The 22,191-nt window shown below is 39.5% G+C and overlaps 1 protein-coding gene across 14 annotated transcripts in view; it reads right to left on the bottom strand.

The window, feature by feature from the left end:
- LOC136760427 (focal adhesion kinase 1) overlaps window positions 1-22,191 on the bottom strand; it is a 127,033-nt gene that overhangs the window by 7,416 nt on the left and 97,426 nt on the right. For 8 of the 14 annotated variants that reach the window (XM_066715821.1, XM_066715824.1, XM_066715825.1 and 5 more), the window contains 13 exons: window positions 22,033-22,053; window positions 19,993-20,090; window positions 19,380-19,464; window positions 18,236-18,336; window positions 17,550-17,665; window positions 17,362-17,462; window positions 16,784-16,873; window positions 16,316-16,520; window positions 9,482-9,593; window positions 5,662-5,748; window positions 4,305-4,445; window positions 3,974-4,105; window positions 736-798 (listed from right to left, as the gene is read on the bottom strand). In XM_066715821.1, the coding sequence (XP_066571918.1) occupies window positions 736-798; window positions 3,974-4,105; window positions 4,305-4,445; window positions 5,662-5,748; window positions 9,482-9,593; window positions 16,316-16,520; window positions 16,784-16,873; window positions 17,362-17,462; window positions 17,550-17,665; window positions 18,236-18,336; window positions 19,380-19,464; window positions 19,993-20,090; window positions 22,033-22,053 (1,352 nt within the window). The remainder of the gene's footprint in view (window positions 1-735; window positions 799-3,973; window positions 4,106-4,304; window positions 4,446-5,661; window positions 5,749-9,481; window positions 9,594-16,315; window positions 16,521-16,783; window positions 16,874-17,361; window positions 17,463-17,549; window positions 17,666-18,235; window positions 18,337-19,379; window positions 19,465-19,992; window positions 20,091-22,032; window positions 22,054-22,191) is intronic. The other 6 variants (XM_066715823.1, XM_066715826.1, XM_066715827.1 and 3 more) reach the window with 3 other exon arrangements.

Here is a 22,191-nt window from a genome sequence, read left to right as displayed (position 1 = left end):
AAAATGAATGTGTTCTGACGTGGTACGGCACTACTGGCTGGTGTGTGACGAACTGTTTTTAAACAGCACTATTATTTGGTAGGAGAGGCATTGCTCAGTACAGCCCCAGGCATTAATGGGAAGGAGAATGTTTGAACAAGCCTGCTTCATACTGGCAGAAAAAAAGTTAAATACTTGAATAGCTCTTAGACTGCTTTAGCAAACTTAAAATGAATAACACTCCTTAACAAATACAGGCTCATTGTATCCACATCAAAAGATTTGAACAGAACTCCAGTCCTAGGATACATATTCCTGTATGTCAATTATTATTATTATCGATTTCTTAGCAGACACCCTTACCCAGCGCAACTTACAGTTTTCACAAGAAACATGTTTTAATAAACAACAAAGCTTAACAAATGTATTGCTTAATTCCATTATTGTGTTGAATTTAGTTATTTTGCTGAACAAACACACAGCTTCGGTGTCATTTAAGAATTATTAATATTATTAGATAAACACAAAACAAACACATATGATACCCATATTACAATGAGGTGTGGAATTGCCCAGACATATTTGTATGCATGTCCAGTATGTATGAATGCATGTATATTTTTTGTATGTGTGTGCCTGACTGGTAGTATCATTTGATGGAAACCTTTAACAGCGTGTGAGACGGGAGAATGTGAAATCCCCCGTGCCTGTGAACAATTACATCTGGAAAAACAAACAAAAGCACCAGAAACTAACCGGGCCCTGGAGACTGCCGTCCTCCCGGTCAATACTGCCCCTGGAATTCCTTGGGTCTGGCTTCTGACGAGAAGAGGACATAGAATTAACATGCTACAAATAAACAGCTCTTCAGAAAAGCAAGGATTTTCACCAACAAACAAGGTCCATTTTCAAGAAATGTAAAAAAGATACATGTATATTTTCAGATCATTATTAAAAAGCAGTTGGTTATAAACTCCAGTGCAGTGCTGTCTGTATTGCCCATTTTCATCCCCTTGTCCCATGGTCACGTTTGTGAATCAGGACTCAGAACAGCACAGCCACAGTGGCACAGTGGCAGCAGCAGCAATACACCACTCCTACCTTTCACCTGACCCTCACTCTCTTTGCCTCACTGTGCTAGTTCAATAAGGAGTCGGCATGCTCCGATAAAGAAATCCCTGGAGCAGAGCAGAAGACTTAAGCATTCAAGCGTTTTTATACTCTCTCTCATCATAACTGTCTTCTTGTCAGTTGTTGCTGCTTGCCAACCATTCAATAAAAAAAGGAAAAAATTGCCCCCCCTTTCTGTACCAGTTTTCCAAAGCAGGACTTGAAAACCTGCATCCTCTGTGTTTGTCTCAGTGGGAGCGTCGCTGTGTGTAAGAGCAGAGTGAGCAGCAAGGAATTCCATCGGCAGGATGAGAAGGGCAGTGCATTAATTCCGGTTTCCTGCCGGAGGAAGGCTTATATGTACTTGGCTGATTCATGTCGAGGGAACACGCAGCCAGCTTACTCAGCCTCTCTCACACAGTGCGCACTGCCTGTGATCTTATAACTACACATGACATCTGTCCTCTGCTTTCTCCCATTTATACTTTGGCCAGCATAGTCTTTCTGTCGAGGAAAATATTATTTTCCCAGCTATCACTCCCACAGCAATTAAATAAACAAATATCCTTGTTTTTTTTATCCAGCTATGACCAAAAGTAAACTATAAACCAAAACCAACAGTGCACAATTCTTCTTGGTTACTATGCTGAAAAAGAGATTATCTGCATGAACTGCAAAGACATAAATTGTGCCTGATTTTTTTTCCTAAACAGTGGAACTGAGCAAATGGACAAAATAGGAAACAAAACTGAAGCATTCCATTTTCTATTTCTTAAACTCTTTGATGCATGTCTTTCTGCACTTACTAAGCTTAGTGGATAAAACAGCCCTTTTTAATGATATAAATAGAGATACAGAAGGTCTACATTTCACAGCAAAAGCTGACATACATTGAGTATTGAAAGCTCTGGTTTAAATAAGGTGTGGTAGGACAATTTCCAGCAATTTAGTGAGTAATATTTTAGCAATGTCATTTTATTAACTTTTCTGATGCTGTTTTAGCAGACTTTAATGACTGCCTTGAGGGAACTTTACAATGCCTTATCTTCTCAATTTTGTTCAGAGGAATATAACTGTAATCTTTATAAATAAATTGCTCGCAGATCTGGAACTACAACAGCTATCAAAACCAGTACATTACTTTCATTAAATGTAGTTTACCTGAAACAAAATTACCTATTATTATTTAACAGAATCTATCCTCAAAACTGTCCTTTAACCTGTAACAGTTTTGTATTATATTATTCTTGCTGGGTGCCAGGTAGGTTTAAACCTTCCAAAAATGATCATACATAATTAGAATAGATTAGAATAATATTACATGAAAGGTTACCAGGACACATACAGAAATCATATGAAATATAAGACTGTACTAAACAGCACCCTGTGCTGGATAGCTCCAAAACATAAGAATTTGTCAAACAAGGGTAGATTATAAAGAATTAACAGACCTAAACAGCATACATACGCAGATAAGCACTATATTATATTATAGTGTCAATAATAGTATATTTCATACAGATTAGACCAGATTCAGTCATTTGTCCACATTTGGTTTTCCTCACTCCAGAGTTTGTTTCAGTCCATTCTTCAAATCCATTGTTATATGATACAAAAGCAATGGCCATTAAATAAACAAAACAAACAAAATAAATGAGAAAACAATTCAAGTAATACATTAAGTATCACATTACCAAAAAAACAAAACTCTCAGAACAAATCAAAGTTTACATCACAAACTGAATGGAAAAGTATTGAAGACTTTAACATCAGTGCTGGCTAGAACAGTGATAATAAACCTTTGAGCATTACACAGCTCTGGACAGTATATTCTCAAAAAAGAGCATATGGAATATGTCCCTAATGATATAGGCAACAAAATAAACAATAGAAAACTAAAAACACAAAACACACCAACACTAAATGTAAATGCTCCTATTCTATATCTCAATACATTGAACCTTAGAAAGCAGGTAATACAACCACCAGACTCATCAACTGTCCAAGTGGCTATATGATTATCAGGATCACATAGCCAGTGGGATAGACCACAAGATTTCCACGTCTCCGGGTAAGCGATTATTCAAGACCAATCCTCCAACACACTAATAGTGGTTACAAAGAAAACAACAGTGATCATTGACTTTCCACAGGAAAACATTGGAAGACACTGAGGTTTCCTTCACTGTAAATCATTAGCCCAGCCAGAAAGAAAATAAAAATAAACAAAGCATGTCCATACTGTTACCCGAGAATGTCTCAAGCTCTGGCAATCCTGTATAAGAAGAGTTAAGTTATTACTGGCAGTGATTTCAGTACTCCAATGCATTCCTAGTTCTCAGTCAATAACCAAAGATTAATTGGATATGCAGGCTTTACCCAAACTCTTCACAAAGTTTTGGAAATTGGTGGGTTGTGTTTAGGGCTTTAGTTTACCCCTGACTCTGATAAAAGGAAGCATAAAACCAGAAACACCAGGGAGGGAGGAGGGACTTCTCTAAAACTTTAAGAAGTGGAACTGAACAGGACAAAACAATATTCAATCACCATTTTACCAGTTAAAAGCGCAACTTTTCACATGCTGGCGGATAACAGAAATAGTTTTGAAAGCTTGGGTGACATTCCTCGCACGGCTCACTTCCAGGAGGATTTATAGATTTGTTTTGAAATGGGACTCGACTCACACAGGCCTCGGGATTATTATTCCATCTGTATCGCACGACAACAACCAAAAGCAGCCAGCAAAACCATGAAGGAGGTTGGAAAGGACTCTGGTAACTCAATTTAAAACGGCAAAAGGATTAACTGTGAGAGCAAATACACAGTAGACATCCATCCTAAAGTGAAATGCTGTGGAAGAAAGTGAAGGGTAAGGGGACATTACCAAGAACCTCTCCTCCTGCTCAAGCCAGCGCTGGTCCTCCTCCATCTGCTGCTGTTGCATCATCAGCCTCTCCTCCATCAGGTGTGTAGGCAGCCCCTGGCCCAGCCCTCGCAGATCCAGGGCCCCGCCATCCTACAGATGGACACAAATCAGCACAGCCCTTCTCCTCTGCTCCCCCGCATCCCGACACTGACCGATCCACAACCCTGGCGCAGTGAAGGGTTACACAAAGCTTTACACCATATCAAACACCTGGCGATTTGGAATACTGAAGCTCAAATCCCTGGCTTGTGTGACAGCCACCACAGATGCAGCATGCCGCGGTCCTCACCTCCATGTTGGGAGACCACATGGGAATGTCCTGTGGCCTGTGGTGGCTCCAGGAATCGTGGGGATCCAGTACGGAAGCCTGTGGGGGATACACTCCGCCTGGCATTGAAGACATGCCGTGGGAGCCCGAGTATCCCGACACCTGTGGAGCACAAGGACACCAAATCCCACTGAGTAGGAGGAAGAAAAGAATCTGCACTCTTCATTATAGAAACATTCCTGTTCCTGGTGCTTCAGGAACAGGACACAAGCAGGGTGCAGACTGATACACCTCATTCAACTGGATATTAGGCCCTTGCCTCTCTTGGAAAACCCAGTCAGCTGCTTTAACAACCCCAATGTGTACCCCCTGTCACTATTGAAAGTATTAAACATGCACTTTGTTCTGACTTACAAATTAAGTAACCCTACTTTTTACCTTTAAAATGGACACTTGGAAAACTCAATCTAAAAAATGTACTACTTGGCATCGTTTAGTAAGGAAAATTGTAGTGCTGTTTAATACAACTAAACACAAGATAGACCTCCACCTCAATATCTGCTTTTTTGAGAGTTCAGTCAGCACATTTACATGGTGGTTACAATGTAATCAGAAATCTTCACTTTCATTACAATACTTATTTTCAAGTAGAATAGGAGTTTAATAATTGCAGATTGAAACACCCAACACTACATATTTCAACACTGAAACAGGCAGGACTTAATATCCATAATTACAACAAACATAAGAGCACAACAACACAAACAAAAACAGGAAATGCTTGCTCTCAGTACAATTTCTGAGCAGCTCACATGTCATTAACAAAGCTGAGCAATTGCTCTTAACAATTTCACTCTGGAGTTCATGAGAAACTAAAATGGGAATGACAAGCTAAGTAATCACAGAATTTGCTCTCACTTGTCAGATGATACCTAAATAAATTGTAGCAAGTGATCATTTTGAATGTTTATTTTAGCAATCTTCACATTCTGTTGTGTAAAACTATTTCAGAAGGTGTATTGTAATAACAACCGAGTTTAAGTAAATAGATGCATAGCACCTATAGGTTTATAAAATTAATAATTTGCATACCTGCAAAATTTATATTCAAATACAGACCCCAGAAGGAGGAAATATAAGTATATGGAGTAGTTCTGTTAATGTTTAAACTAATAATTAACAATAAATACCTGGCAGATCTTAACAGCACTTCTTGACAGTCATACAACTTGTAATACTCAAAGATACTTTAACGTCATTAACACAATGCGGGTCGTTAACTGAGAATACTTTGTCTTGGCAAAAAAATACATATTTAAACTTACTTTGACATGACCTAGGTTTGCATGATAAGATTTTAAGCATTATTATTTTTTACCTGATAATGATTGTGCTGCACTACATGTTGAGGGCTGGGGTAAAATCCTTCACTCGATCTGGGACTGGGGTATCCTGGTCTGCTGGGCTAAAAACAGAGGAAGAGGAAAAATCTATGAATAAAGATGTCACTTTAACACAGTTGTCTGTGACATTTGTGGTTAGCGTCTATGAGACAACCCCCCCCCCCCCCCCCCACCCCCAAAAAACATTAGTGGGAAAATCAGATGCACTGATCTGATGCACTAGAGAGGGTGGGGGAAAAGCAAAGAAAAATTTAAGCAAGCAGTTAGTTAAAATGTCAATGTCTTGCACTTAGTATTGTGTTGTCTGTTTATTGAGGTTTGAGAAGAACGGGAAGTACAGAGCACACAGTAATAGTACATAAATGGTATGGAAATGGGAGCAAAAGAACACGTTTCTGGATGTACATTCTTAATTTCTTCACTCTTTCAGATTTAGTAACAGATAATTGTTGTTGTAGGTTATATATATTACATCTGTTGCCCAAGAAGGGAAGAGATACTTTCAGAACCAGAAAGTGTCTTAAGACTAAACCTTTGGGAGTAAAATAAATAAATGAAAGATAAAAAACATACAGTACTAACATACAGGAATGGTGGCCATAGATTCTGAATGAAAACACACAGGCACTTTATACAAATAATTTAAAGTGCATTTCAAATTGTATTCTGTTTTATGCAAATGTTTGTTCTTTTGGGAGAAGAATTAATAAAATAGACTTCTGCATTCTGCAAAAATTGTATATCAGTTATGAGAGTATATCCCTCACAAAAGCACTGGGAGAGGAGCAAGCGGAGCCAACGACTGCATGAAAGACCCAATAGGTGCTCCCTACACAACACTGCCGTTCTTTGGAGTCCACACTGTGTGTTTGGACTTCAGAACACACCTTCAGACCGACTTGCATCACAGTGCTTGTGTTCTGGGGAGGGGGGGCGGCCCGGGATGTACTCGGCAACTGTACTAAGATGCTTTACAGGGTTTTACTTTTCATGCCTGAAGCATATACCACATCTAGTGAAGAATGGTACAATGGAAGAAATTATAATTAATAATGAGTTACATACCTCTACAAGAATAGCTCTACAAGAATCCCCCTATCTGAATGCATTCCATTTTGAGCATGCAAAGAACATGCAGTCATTTAAAAACATTAGGTATATATTTATGCACGGATAATAACATGATAAATAACTCTACATGAGTTGTTTTTTTATGTAACCCAAGGTTCCCACTAATTTATACCAATGAAATTCCAAAACTTTTCCATTACCAAATTTCCATGACTATATATAGGTGTATTTAAATGAGGTAGTCACAACCACTATAATGTAAACTTCAGATTTTTGTGGGATTTAGTAGATAAATGTGGGCTACAACTTGAAAAATGACAAATATATCTGATAGAGTAAATCAGAGTGGGCACAGCCAGCTATTTTAGGACTCATCATCTAAAAGGGCTAATTCAGATTTTACAATTTACATTAATGATAAGCTTATGAACAAAAATAATATGATCATGAATTTCAGGTCAATTTAAAACTTCCATGACGTTTCCAAAACTTTATGGATATTTTACGGTTTTCAAAACATTTCCAGGCCTGGCAAATGACATTTCAAATTCCATGACTTTTCCAGGATTTCCATGACTCATGGGAACCCTGGTAACCCATACGAAAAAGCCATGCTGTCATTTCTATCCTACAAACAGAACTACATTGATGTAAAAGATCAGCTCACTAGCATCTTGACTTTATTTAACATATACAAGAGAAGGATCAACATTTATTTGATTTTAGGAAAGTTAAGTAATTATATATCCAACTGAACCAAACTGACAACCAATTACAATAATGATGCTAAATGGGACTGAGTGATCAGTATAAAATAATGAATACAGTGAGTGGTTTGATCTATGACATGTGCTTCACTGTTCTTGACTCAGAGAATACGTAGCTAAAAATGATACATTTCTGATCTATATTTAAGATCACTGCTTATTCTATTTATCTATCCATCCACACAGATGTACACCTATATATAATCTAGAACCCCCTCTCTCCCATGCTGGGCCAGTCTCCTCCTACAAACACCTGCCTGGGGTCGTCTCTGGCTGGCAGTGGCAGTCATCAGCTGCCGTTGCAGGTTCAGGTTCAGCCTATCAAAGCAGAGCGGCAGGGAGCGCTGGAGGCTCACACGGGGGCCAGAGGGGGACAGCGAGGGCCTCCTCAGGGGCCGCACAGGGACCAGCCTGCCCGGGGGCCTGGCCTGGTGGGGCCCCTCACAGGGAGGCAGCAGGGCCAGGGTGTGCTGGCGCCGGTCAGGCGGCTCTTTAAGGCACAGACAGAGCGGAGAGCCGCAGCGGGAGAGTTCAGGCACAGACAGACAGTCCAAGCTAAGGCTGTATTGCAACGACGGCTGGCGGGCAGGCTGCAAGACGAGACACACACACACAGGTGCAAAACACACGGCCGGGCACACAGGGCAGAGAGGTACAATGAGAAGCACACATTAGAAAGACAAACCAAAAATGTAGGTAAAAAAAAGCAACACAGTAGACAACACGCAGGAAGCAAAGCTGCCAATGGAGCAATGTGGACACACAGCAGCGGTGAGTGTGAATGGAAAGCACAGAAACATGAGGCCAGAGCGTAATGCAGCGAGAACAAGGCGTAAACACACTCACGAGGTCAATCTATATCACTGCTCAGACTCAGAAGATTAGAAGAGCAGATTCCTACAACTCAGTAAAACCAGTGCAGCTCAAAATGATACCAAACAAATGGAAAACCTTCAGCAGAGTTAAAGGACATTAATGACTATGATGAACATAGGCGTAGGTTTAGGGGGAGATGCGTCCCTCCCAATGTTGACAGAATGTTACATTGTCCCCTCCCAAGACACGTCCCCCCCAATTCTGAAACCAAACCTAATCCACTGATGAAGATGCCATACTTACCTTCAGTAAATAACTACGAACATTTTTTAGGTTACTCATTTTAGTAAACTCAAGTCTTTCTACATGGGTGTGAAATTCCAACAGTGATTAACATCATATTCTTTATTATAATTACTTAATGACAGTGATAAAGATAAAAAATGAACACACACTGGCTTGATAAAGATTGATTCAGTGCAAATTCTGTAGAATTTATGTGCATCTAAACTAGTTATATCATTATTAACCACAACTCTGAAAACAAGAGTGCTAATATGACTAATTATAGACAGCTATTGCAGCTAATGAGACACAGCTGTCATGTAACGTTGGATCTAGTAGACTGGGGTAGCTACACTGCACATTGAAAGGAAGCTCTGGTTGTTAAATAGGAGTTTTGCCATACAAACAGACATTTATATGACTGATACTACGCAGTGCTACATTATACTGCCCTCTACAGAAAATCATTGCACATACAAACTTAATTTAATTTGCAATTTGACTAAGTGCTTACTGATAATGTTATTTGTAATCCTGTTAATCCTGCACTGCAATTGCAGTATCTTCTATTATTCTTCACTGTCGAATATACCAAACTTGATTTCAGCTTCTTTTATATGCCATTGTTTTTTCACATGCAAGTAGCCTTGGAAAAAAGGAGACTAATAATTACAAATTAAAAAAAAAAAAAAATCTTCTCATCAGAGACACTGCCAACACAGTGTTCTATCAAGCTGGCAAACAGGTGGACACACCTGAGAAGAGAGACCATTTCTAGGCTGAACAATGGAAGGTATAGATACTCTCAGCTGCTAGGTCATGAGAAAGCCCTGTCAGACCTTGAGTGGATACCTACTTTGGGGGGCGCCTCGTCAGATCCTCCAGAGTCCCACGACACTGTGACCTGACGCCTCATCTCCATTCGGATCCTCTCCTCTTGCTGCGCTTTCTCTTCTTCTAATATCGTGCTGCATCAAAAGCAAAAACAGAAGACTATAAATAAAATAAAAAACATACAACTTTATAGGTTCATTCAGATCAGCAGAGAATTAGAAATCAGTTTGATTCGAGTAAAAATAAAAATACACCATTAATTTCTATTTCTGCTGTTTATAGATCATGCCTGTACATTTTTAAATGCGGAAGGTTCTTGAGGATACAGTCTGTCTGCAGTCTCATTGAGGTGCTTAATTAATAGACAGCCCTGAACTCCTAATCGGTCTGAAGCTGAGGCATCAATTCAGACAGTTCCCTGATGGAAAACGGTGCTGTATAACTCAAATGGCAGTACAGACATCGACTTGCGGTATGCGAGTGTCATTTGGAAGTTCGTTTTTGATTAAAAGTTAGATAGAATGAGATGATTGTAAAACGTATCCAAACAGCGGCAGTTTTTGTTTTGTGCATGCTTCTCATTTTGCCTTCACAAGCAGTACTGTTAGCAGACACTAATGCTCAATGAGTGGTGGATAACAGCTCAGTTTCAGACAGCGGAAAAGACACCTAACATGCACCGGAGGGCTTAGGTCAGCCGCCCGGACAAACTGTGCTTTCATCTAGTGCACTCCTCTGAAATCCCAGACTGAGATGTGGCCAAACGTCCCCTATAATTAGTATTCAAACAGAATAAAGTAACTTTGATCATATGAATACACGTTATTAATTTGCATAATCTCTTTATTATTGTGAACCTTTTTTTTTTATACAAATAACGTTTTCTTCAAAGGCATAGTCCAGCAACGTGAAGATCTGTTAGACACACATAGGACTTGGCAAGCTTTGAAAACACACAAAACTATTTCCCTGTCCTCAATGTCTGCTACATCCATTATAAAACAATCAGTTTATAGTAACTCATAATACAGAATACAGGGAGGGCAGACTTGGACTGCTGTGAATACCTCACTTCTAACATCGCTTCAGCTTACAGATAAGCTGTACAGTTTCATATAGACTACGACAGTGAGCATTGCAATGTGTGTCGCAAGCTTTAATTTAGACCGTACATGGAATGTCTTGTTAATATAGAAAATCGAAACAAATTGGAACAGAAATAAATAAATTAATGTCTCAGTTGTGACATTGAACACTTACTGCACACCGAGGGGCTATTTCAGGAAACTAGGCTGCTCTTCCAATGACAGGCAGTCAGACGTTCCTCAGGAACAAACTAATAGCTCAACCCTGAGACCACCTGTCCTGTCTGGACACAACTAGTCCTTTTCCTACTCCAGCCTTCTAACAGGAAATTACATTCACATACTTTTACTTCCACTTGGAAAGCACCTTGTATTTACAATGAATGATTCAGTCTGGGTTCATGTAATTGACCACAGCCTGCAATAAGACCGCACTCAATTACCAATACCGTTTACTTAACACCCAGTCACAATCTCCAACACCCACAAACACCATACAATGAGGAAGTAATCCATTCAGAATCATTCAAAAAAATAGTTGCATTGTTGAATTAAAGCGATTCATGTTAAGACCATAGTACAGCTCCAATTGTTCAGACACCATGCATTTAAAATAAATACCATACTATCCAACAGAGAGAATGAAAGGAGAAGAAAGACGCATATTACCTGGAAACGGCTCATTTCTTATGCTGACAACGGTATCCATTTAGGTGTAAGATACAAAAGCATGTGAGTGCTGGGAGCAACACAGCAGAAAAGAAACCCAGAGCTGACAACAGGCAGGCACCAATTAAAGACGACTAAGACTTACCACTGCAGTGCACAGTGAAAAGAGCCTTTATCGAAGGCTGCGAGAAAGAGACTGGCCTTCTGATGCGCCCTCCTCCCAGCACCGCTATGCAGATTGTTACACTTGGCAGCTGGCCACCAAATAAAAGCCTAGGCAGGCAGCTTTTAAAAACCAGGGCAGTTTGTAAAACACTCAGGCTTCACAGAAGAGGTTGTTTGAGGGCAGTCCTTTCTTTGCCAATTTGGCCTGATGTGAACGTGTTAACGTTTGGCGCAACAGAGCTCTAATAAAGTCAGAAAGGTATGGAACATTTGGACAGACTATTTCAAAAATTAACCGTGTCCCTTCCACTTGTGTGCGCCATGACCTTGTGATTAATCATACTTTATCCCTCCAAAGATGGAAACTTTATGTAATGGGATGCATATGCCAACTATACATTCACTCGGTGGAGAGAAGCATGTGTATTCGAGATATGCTGCTGAAATGTAAAGTGAGGAGGATAACAGGAATGAGAAAATATATTTGGAGTTCTACATTTAATTCGGGCTTTCAGCAGATATGTAAATCACTGGCTTTTTAAATGATTACTTTACAGAGCTGTAACGAGATGAGGAATTTCGTCTCATTCTGTGGTGTCTGTGTGTGCCAGTTTGTAGCATCTGGCCATAGTCATGCTGTACTGTACTGTACTGTACTGAGGTCTGTGCCAGATAAAATTCAGCTCCTTGGTTCATATCTAATGACATGATAAACCAAAAATACAAAACAACTTAACAGCTGCATGCAGTTATATTATTACATTAAGGGACCGTTGGTGTTGACAGACATGCAAAACCCATTACAACTGGTGCAGGAGATAATTTCTGATATAAATCTATGGTCAGACCAGGGATATCAAGGATAGAGTGCTACTCCCTATATTTAAACTTATTACAAATCCAGATTATTACTTTGGTAGCCAAGTATAATAACTTAAAGGGGGCTGATTATAGCTCTTTCATGCTGTTCATAAAAATATCTTTAAGCTATTTTTTTTTTTTTCCTCCATTTGATCTATCCTAAGGCAACTACCTTAAGAGGACTTAAGTCTTACATGATCTTATGATACTTATTAGACATGCTGTCGTTTAGGAGGTCCAGAAGAGAGCCACAACATTTCTGGAGGTGGACAGAGTCTGAATGTGCTCCTTCCCAGACCATCATGGGAACACAAACAGCAATGCCACTTTGGGAAATATCTGTGCCATAAATAACTGCTTCCAGAGAGGGAATGCATGCTTCTTAATACCCTCTAGAGGGAAAGAGCTGTGCAAGCCATAAATCAATGCTGGCACTGTTTTCGTTTCAGATTGCAGGAATTCTTCCTTGATACAGCATTTCCTTTACAGTGAGCTGCAATGTAAAACAGAATCAGTGTTTGTAATGTTAGCGAGTCAGCTCCATAACTAGAAATCAAAGACTAGAATGTCACAGTGGCTCCCAAAAATAAATCATTATTCAACAGAGATGACAGCACAAGTCTGAAATGATGGTTCCTGGAAGGCTACAATGACTTTGGGCCTGTGCACTTAGTCAGCCTAATTACACAATTAACTGGATGATTTAAATATTTCTCTCTTAACTTTGAAACGTTTTAAAGATCGTATACTTGACTCAACAACATCTTTTGAGCTATCAACTGTAAAAGACTGGGGGGGAGGGGTCAAGTAAAACCAACTGAAAATAATTAGATTTACTAAGAACTCAAATTAGAAAGAAAATTGGAAGACACTGCTGGTCGAGAGTCTGAGCACTGGAATTACATTTTAATTAATCACCATCCCAACTTAATAGACGTGTAAATGATGTAGCTCTCTTTCATGTAGAGCGAAGTCTTATACCATAGTAGGCTTCATATAAATAAATATGATTACCAAGAACTAGCAACCAAGGCTGACCAAAATAATATTTCACTTAAAAAAAAAATATATTCTGCAGTGGCTGCATCCCAGAAATCCAATGAAAAACATCCCCAGTGTTTCCTGACATACAAAGGGCTATTAAAAGATCACCATGTTACATTAGCAGGACCCTTTTAAAGTAGTTAAAACTCCTCCTCGTCTATTCTTATTTTTCTCACCTCCTTACGTCTCCTTGTGAATTCGCTCTTGCTTTAAATTCTCAGCTTTGTTTAATTCTGCAGTGTCTTGTTTACCACAGCCCTGCTGAATTATACACAGCTTCTACAATCCCCCAGTGGACTCAAGGCTCTGTAAATTACCTGGGTCGTGAATAGGAAACAGTTTCTATAAAACCCCAGGATCTTAAAAACAGTTGTGAGAACAGCCAGTGGGCACTACATTACATACATTTCATGAGGTTGCCTGTAAACAAGCCAAGTTTATCATCATATTCACTGTTTTCATGTCTGTGAGGAAACGGGTACTGCTATCCCAAGAGGCAGGACATGCTCTTTGTGCCAAAAGCTAAAGGTTCAGATCCCAACTGGGTTTTAACTTGTCAAGCTCCTAATCACAAAAGCTTGTTAAACATGCCATGGCTCCACTGGAGATCCATTTTTTTAAACAATAAGTGAAAGAGGGGTGAAAAACTCTAAATTCATGGAAAAATAACTTATAAACTGCATAGAAATAGTTCAGTACTATAAACACTGACAGGAAAACAAACAAAATGGAATAACACCTTGACTACCCAGTGGAACTCAGTGAGAGGGAAGCAGCAAAAAAAAATGTTAACGTGATATGCTTGTCGAAGGGGAACTGAGGACAGACAGACATGTGTGAACAGAGATCAGCCCACCATTCCGGGCAGGAATGAATACAACAACACTAACAACTGAAAGATGTATTCACTGTCGTGCCCTGTCTCTGAATCTGTTAGTCATTGGACTCACCTTCTCTCTCGCAGAGCTCTGACCTGCCTGATTTCAGCAACCTCACACAGGTGGGAAGTGCTCTGTCATCTGTTCCATACCCTAACTGTTCTTACTGGCAGGCAAACCTTGAGGTTATTCTGCCTGCCTTATAAGTTGTGAATAATAGCTCTTAGACAAGACGCGACTGAGAATAGTTTTATTCATTACAAAGTGTTGCTTCAACAGTTTAAACTCCCAAAAGTGATCTTGTAGAGGGTGAGGCCTGGACGTTGCTGTTAGTGTGACATCTCTTAGGACTGAGGAAGAATGGGCAAACCGTTGGCAAGTTGTAGTTTAGATAAAAGTGTTGCTACAGCAACTAGATGTGATGTCAGACAGACAGCAGTCCCAAAGACACCACTTACATTAATGCAAGATGACATCTTGAAAGCAGTGGCAGACTTTGAACTAAAAATATTCAAGACTCATGGGGATGTGAACACCAAATATAAAAAACGAACAGCTGCAATAACTATCAAGAATGCTGTTATGTGCTCTGTAAGATGTCTAGTTTACAAAGAAGGCATTTCAGAGAGAAGCAGTTCAATTAAGACTCAACAACATTTAAAACTCTTGTCTCTCTCGTGTCTCTCTCTCTCATATTGATACTCTTATTTTACAATGATCCATAAATTCATACAAAAATAATAAAAGAGTACTGATCTAAGATGAGCCAATGAGCTTGCTGAATGGTTGCCATGTTTTTGTGCATCACTCGAAAAAATGTTAATTGCAGAGGGAAACATATCAATCTTGAGGAATTTCTGCTTAGTCTGATATAAATATTGAATTATTATTATTATATAAAAACTTGCTTCAGACTGAAAGTCTTGCAGTCATTGCCTTTTAAGGAGTGGATATGATATAAATAGTATTAACAGTATAAATATTTACATGGTTTCCAAGAACACAGCCACTACGACTCAGTGCAGAACTCCATGCAAGGCTGATGTCAAATGGAGGTGTGAGTCATACAGGCTCATTAACAGTGAAACCAAATTACATATTTTCATTTTCAAAATGTCTCTGTCTAGATCTACACAACATCAGTCATGCTCTCCAGCAGCAGAGCTAGCTGAAGGGCCAAACACAGTCAAATCATAGAAAAGGTTTAAACTACCAGCTATAATGAAAATGTTTGGTCTTATTCCAGAATAAAGATCTATCTACAGTGTAATCTTCAGTTGTATAATCACAAGGATCCTCAGGTTGAAGGGCGTCAGCAATACCATGGCAATGTGAGCTTTCATTGTAGCTATGCCAGCAGTGAGGTCACACACTGACAGGATATGCCCCAGACTGGCAAGATATGAATCCACAGAGAAAATCCCACTCTGAACAGCAACACTATCAAACAGGATAAAGCAGAAGCCTCATTTAGCACCCCTGGGAGGGAAGAAAATGCTGTTCTTCTCAACTCAACACACAAATCCACTGCCACATATTTTGTTAAGGGGAAAAAATAAACAGCTCTGCAAATAACAGGGAAACTCTGGACAAGCCCTCCAAGATGTATATGAAACAGTGACACCCTGTGGGGAAACAGCCGAGGAACAGCAATTTTTAATTGCAACTCTGCAAACAATGGAGCTGAAGTGTCAGACAGAAAAATACATGTAGCTTCAGTTAATAACAGAGAAATCACAGGTTCCTGGTAATCAGTGTAGGTTGCTACAGTGGGCCTAAGAAATTAAACGCCATGTGATTTTGAACCCACCCACCCTTGAAACAAACTGTATGCTGCTCATAGGGAATCCTAGTTAATGTCAGTTATGGACATGGCCAAGATTCAATGCAGCAATCTGGGGACTACAGGTCTTAACTTATGCTCTAAGCAAGTGCCATTACCTGCTGAACCTTTAAGAAGCCTCCTGCAGTTAGAATCAGTAAATATTAAAACAATCTGATGCCACACTAGACAATGGTTTGCCAAGGAAACTGGCTTCAATGAAACTATAGATTGAAGAAAGTTTTGAAAGCAAAAAAACAATAAAAGCAAACAAGCTTCCTGTCACGCCACAATAAAGTGGTAAAGCAATGCCGAAAAACAGTAGCCGTTACCTGAGCTGTGCTTTGAGTTCAGTGAAGCGAGGTCTCTTACTGGGGTCGTAGGCCCAGCACTTGGTCATAAGGCTGTAAAGTGTGGGAGGGCAGTTGTGCGGCATGGCTAGTCGCTCTCCGTTTTCTATCCTGCCGATGACGTCGTTGTTTTTCACCCCCTGAAAGGGCTTGACTCCATACATGAGGATTTCCCACATACACACACCTGTGAACACAGCAGGCTGCCATCAGAGGTGCACTCTGGCTCTGGGTCACAGCGTGGCATGGAGTGGATATTGAAGATTTCGTTTATACTTTACAGCTAGTAAACTGTGTATCAATAATAGCCAAATAAAAGAAAACATCAGGGATTTAAAACACCTGAATATACACTGAAAAGCAGCATATATATGTGTATTTAGATGCACACACAGACATAGCACAAATGTAAACTTTAGACATTTTGAGATGAACATAAATCTTACTCACCAAACATCCACACATCACTAGCTGAGGTAAAGCGTCTAAAGTTAATTGATTCTGGAGCCATCCATTTAATCGGCAGTTTCCCTTTGGAAGCTGAAAACACATAATATGTATGGGCTGTTGCTAACGCTTTGATAAAAACAAACTCATTATCATTATGGTAAAAAAGGAAATCCCAACACTGACAAAACATGAAAGTCTTGGATCAAGAAAAGGAAATGCTGAGCATTCAAACACAGTAATTGAAAGTCCACATCAAGATGTATTAATGAAGAAAATGGCTGCAGTACCTTGAAGAACCAGGAGATGATGCTAGTGTCTTATAAGTTTTAGTTTCCCTGAGGGAGAATTCCACTGGTATGACTACAAACAAATCCCATATTGTGTGACATTTAATTCCACAAGGCTTTAGAAACAAAGTCCAGATATATACAAATAAATTGTTTTAAATGAGAACAAATGTGATTGAATTAATTTAAACAGAAATAAGGTCAAACGGTTTTATGTTTTTCCATATGTTAAAATGCATTACAAAGTAGTACAGGTTTTGCATTATGCTGAAGAAATGAAGGGACATGTACCTTTGTAGTAGGAACTATCTTCCATATATCTGGAGAGCCCAAAGTCTCCCAACTTCACACAGTCTGTAGAAGACACCAGGACATTCCTAGCAGCTATATCCCTGTGGACAGAAATACATGTTCAAAGCATGCTTATAGTAAATGAACTGGAAACTTACATTCCATTGTTTGTATGTGATGCATCTTACCTATGTACAAATCGTTTGCTTTCTAGGTAGGCGAGAGCTGTGCTTAGCTGGTAGGCAAAGAGAATCAGCGAGGCCAAGTCCAGGTTATATTTCCTTACTTGTAAGAAAGATCGCAACTGTCATCAAAAGAAATGGGGGGGGAAAAAAGAACAAACAGGCCTTACCATGACAGCAGCTCACAATCTGTTCAAGTTATATCTGACAGTAGGAGTGTAAGAATACTTTAATATATATAATTAATAGGCAGTCACAATACCACAAAGAGAAGAAAATAAAATCCATCAAACTGGATGAAAGGGACAGAAAATGCAATGTACATTACATATTATCATCAAAGACTCTTTTAAAGGAGGCACACAAATCATACAAGCACCAACAGATGGCAGTAGTTAGTGCTTAGTTATAAAGCCAGACAAATTACATTCCCAACCCTGGTGCAGGAAGAGGTGGGGTTAGTCTACTCAAGAAAAACCCTAAGGAGAAAGGGGGTGAGATAGCACCACAAAATAACTTGTCCACCAGCACCCGGCACTCTTCTGGCTAATCATGGATTCATGCAGCTAAGTCATAATAACCTCTGTGAGAGAACACAGACGGGCCTGCACTGTCATGTTGGTCCTGAGGGTGATGAGGAGCACAGGGAATACACAGATTACAGGGGCCAGGCACTACCGTGGGGCCCTTACCTCCCCAAGGGTACAGAGCTCCATGATGATCCACACAGGGTTTTCAGTGATCACACCGATCAGTTTCACGATGTGAGGGTGGTCAAACTGCCGCATGGTCACTGCCGGGGAAGAGGGACATTTCGTTCAAGATCAGTGACAGAGCTGCTGAGAAACATCCTGTAAGCCAGGTGGGTGGGACAGAGACCATTATACATGGTGTGGACAAACACCAAAATACCATGGGGACGTCTGCATTGGACATTTTGGAACAGACGAAATGTATATAATAAACTCCTATGTCAGAACATTTTTCAACAGACCACTGCAGCCCACCAGAGCTTTCAATTTAATGCCTAATCCATTAAAATTCCTGGAAAAACAATGCTCATCTGTACTATACCATGAATTTCTAAGTCCCTTTGCTTCATCTTAACATGCTTTAGTTTAGCCTCATATAGCTCGGAGGCTCTACTGATCAACTTTCCATTGACTTCTGCAACTCTACTGGAACTTAAACAATTTCTCAGTCAATGCCCTCCAATATCCACAGAGGGGGTGATTCTTAGCTAAGGTTTCCCTGTTTCTGAAAAGTAAACTTATTTCTGTATTTAAAGCAGCATTGTGAAAGGCAGTGCCAGGAAAATTGAAAGAGACTCGTGTATGCTTTTTCTGGCTTCCTCCAGCTCAAACAGTGCTCTGTACTCCACAACCAACAAGAAATTCCACTGGCTTCCTTCTTTATTTTTGTACATGCTGGAGAGCTAGTCCCACCTTGTCTCGGTATTTCCTCCACATAAAGAAGTCTTTCTAATGCAACTACAGGGGACTGATAGTTCTGTTAACAGTCAAAAGTCTTAAAAAAAAGGGGAGAACTAACAAAACATTTATGTACTGCACGGAGTATGCAGCAGTGGACACATTTTATGTATTTAATAATACATTTTTTGGGAACAATAATTATAATGGTTCCTGAGGTAAACTCTGATTAATGCAAAATATTGGGTAAAGGTACATGAACTGAGGGAAAAACTAAGCGATTTCCATACTTCCAAGCCTAAGTTTGCACACCCTGCCATACCAACCCAAACCTCCATCCCAAATCAAGTGCGGCTGACAGCAGCAAAGTTACTGTATGGAAAAAGCAGCAACAGCTGGTACTTACAGGCCTCTTGCAGGAACTTCTCCCTGACGCTGTCTGAAGTGCAGTTTTTACATGTTTTAATTGCCACCGACAGAGATGGATTTTCCTGTGTGTGGATTAAAAGATACCAAAAAATAAGTACTTTTCCTGTCTGTGACCGTGTTTATAATATTTTATAATAAACCAAATAAAAATAGAATATTGTTGGATTACTTTAAGTACTGTGAACGTGATAGAGTATATAAGCCTCTGTCATAACATTAATATTATGAGTGCAGTGCAGAGATACTAGGTAAATATTACTGTCTGGCAGCAGGACAAGAAAAGCTTTGTCAGCACTTTTCTTATCCTGCTCATTTTGAATGGCTCCCTTCTACAGCTTCGACAATTTCTTGAGATTTAAAACTAATCAAAAAGAAAATATGGGCAGTATAATCTATGTAAAATTTCCGTTTATATATTTCGTTTTGTGAATCAAACTTGTCATTTCATACTGGCTTTAATTCTCCAAACCACTAAGAACTTCCATTAATACTTAAACTAGTGTAGAACATTCTGTTAGACCCATGCAGTATCAAAATTCAGGTGAGCTGCTCTTCTGTGTGAATAGTGGATACAGTAAAGGGATGTGTACCGGACTCATGTAGACCCCTTGGTGAACATCGCCAAACTGTCCTTCTCCAATACAGCGGCCCAGCTCGATTCTCTCTCTTTGGATTTCATAGTCCCTGGCTGAAAACAGCAGGGGAAAAAACACGTCAGTTTTCAGAAAACAGATTATAGGTCGTGGAATGAGCAATAGTTTGTCTCTGAACAGCCGTTAAAGGCACATCTGTTTCACTCAATGCAGCGGTACAAGTTGGTCTAAGAAATCCATTAGCCTTATTCCACACCAGTCCAGAGATATTTTATGAGTCCTTAAAATGACTGTGCACTGTACAGCACAAACCATAAATTAACCAAAAGCAACCTTTATGATTATCAATATGGACCTCTTGTTCATTTTTATTACACTACAACACCAGGTACCAGGATGTTCACGCACAGTATTAGGTAATCCAGGTAAAATCCGGCAGTCCACTGTAGTTAAATCAGAAACACAACAGGTACAGTGGCTATAGGAAGTATTCACCCCCCTTGGACTTTTTCATATTTTGTTGTTTTATGACCTGAAATTTTTACACTGTTGTGTTTTAGTATTCTCTGTATGCCTGGCCCAGAGAATACAGTACCACAACTCCAAAGAGGAAAAAATAACTACACAAAACTAAAAATAACAATTTCCATATGTGGGCTTTTTGACATTTGTTAATTTGTTTTGCACAGATGTTTTAAAAATAAAATCCGTATCTATCTTTTTCTTGTCATAACAAATCTGGCAACTGTGGAATGAGTCACAGGAATATCTTTAATTCAAGTAAATCGCTTTCCATTCAGTTTGCTTCCTTTCAAAATGCATCCAAGGCGTTAAGGCCTGGTAGTGGTGGAGAAAACCCATGGCTATCCAATGAGACATGCATTTTCTAATTGTCTACTCTTCTCATACTCTGAGTGAGAAAGGCAAAGATCTGGGGTATAATGCCAATTGGAGGATGAATACAACCCTTACTGATGATGCCAAGTCCTGTAGGCGCTTTGCCAGTAAAATGGGATACTGGCGCGTGGCGAGCTGAGAATCCCTTAGCCAACCTCACCGAAAACAACTCCAGCATTGCTCGGCCAATTGGGTGCTTGCCCTAAGAACCTCATGCCCACGGTCCGCTGGTAGCATAGCCCGGATTCAAACATTCTGCTTTTACCTTAGAAAGTCCTGCCCAGAACTACAGACAAGTGTAGACCACTAACTGCAGCCACAGACTGGACTTATCAAATAACTGACAAATTCACACACATGCAGATTTTTTTTGCAGGTCTGTCATTCCGATGTTCAAGTAAAAGAAAGCGAGGAGTCCAGCATGCATGCACACTGATGCTTGGTATGTCGGTCACTGAAATTGTACTTTTAATTTTTTGTATTCCCCTCCTAACACATGCACTACGAGGGAAGCACCAAAATACAGCACTACTCAATGATTGTCCAAAAACTCTCCTGCAATGCATGCTCTACATTTGAGGTTACTATTTGCATCCAGTCAAGGCCAAAATCATCTAGAAAGTCACAACCAATCAACATAAAAGAGTAAAGCAGAATCTCTCACCCCCCCAAACCCCCACCCTCCTTCTCTCTTCCTCAAATGGGGACTGTGAACAGCTCTCTGTATAAACCTCAATTACAGCGTCAGGATCTGAAAATGAACGACTATCACTTTTTTCTTTTTCTTTTTATGACTTTGGAAACAAATCTCTTTGTAACAATGCACACTTAAAAAAAACATTATACATTTCTGCTAAAATTACCTCCAGTGTGTTTGCCCTTTTTAATGCATTTAACCTCTTTCTTACTAGTAACAGATTATACAAAATATATAATTCCAAGTAAGCAGTTGATTAAAAAAAAACAAGAAACATCTTAGAAGTCCACACGATACTAAATAAAACGATTACAAAGATAAAAACTAGAAGAAAGAGAAATAAAAGATAGGCCTACTCTTTACATGATTAGATAGCTACACAATCACAGGCAGCAGGCAAACTGTTAACATTGAAAGACAGGAAAAGAGAGGAACACCATTACCTTCTTCTAATCCATAGCTTTCTGCAGTGCAGTTAATGGAAAGAGAAATCAAAAGAGCTGTCTTTTAGAGCACATAAGACGTCTGGTAGACTAATATCATTGTGTTTTGATTAAATGGGTTATGGAGTTCAGCAATAGCATGACATGAGAAAATAATGG

The sequence above is a fragment of the Amia ocellicauda genome, chromosome 10 (assembly GCF_036373705.1).
Source record: "Amia ocellicauda isolate fAmiCal2 chromosome 10, fAmiCal2.hap1, whole genome shotgun sequence".
Taxonomy (NCBI): Eukaryota; Metazoa; Chordata; class Actinopteri; order Amiiformes; family Amiidae; genus Amia; species Amia ocellicauda.
This window is presented reverse-complemented; position numbering and strand designations above follow the sequence as displayed.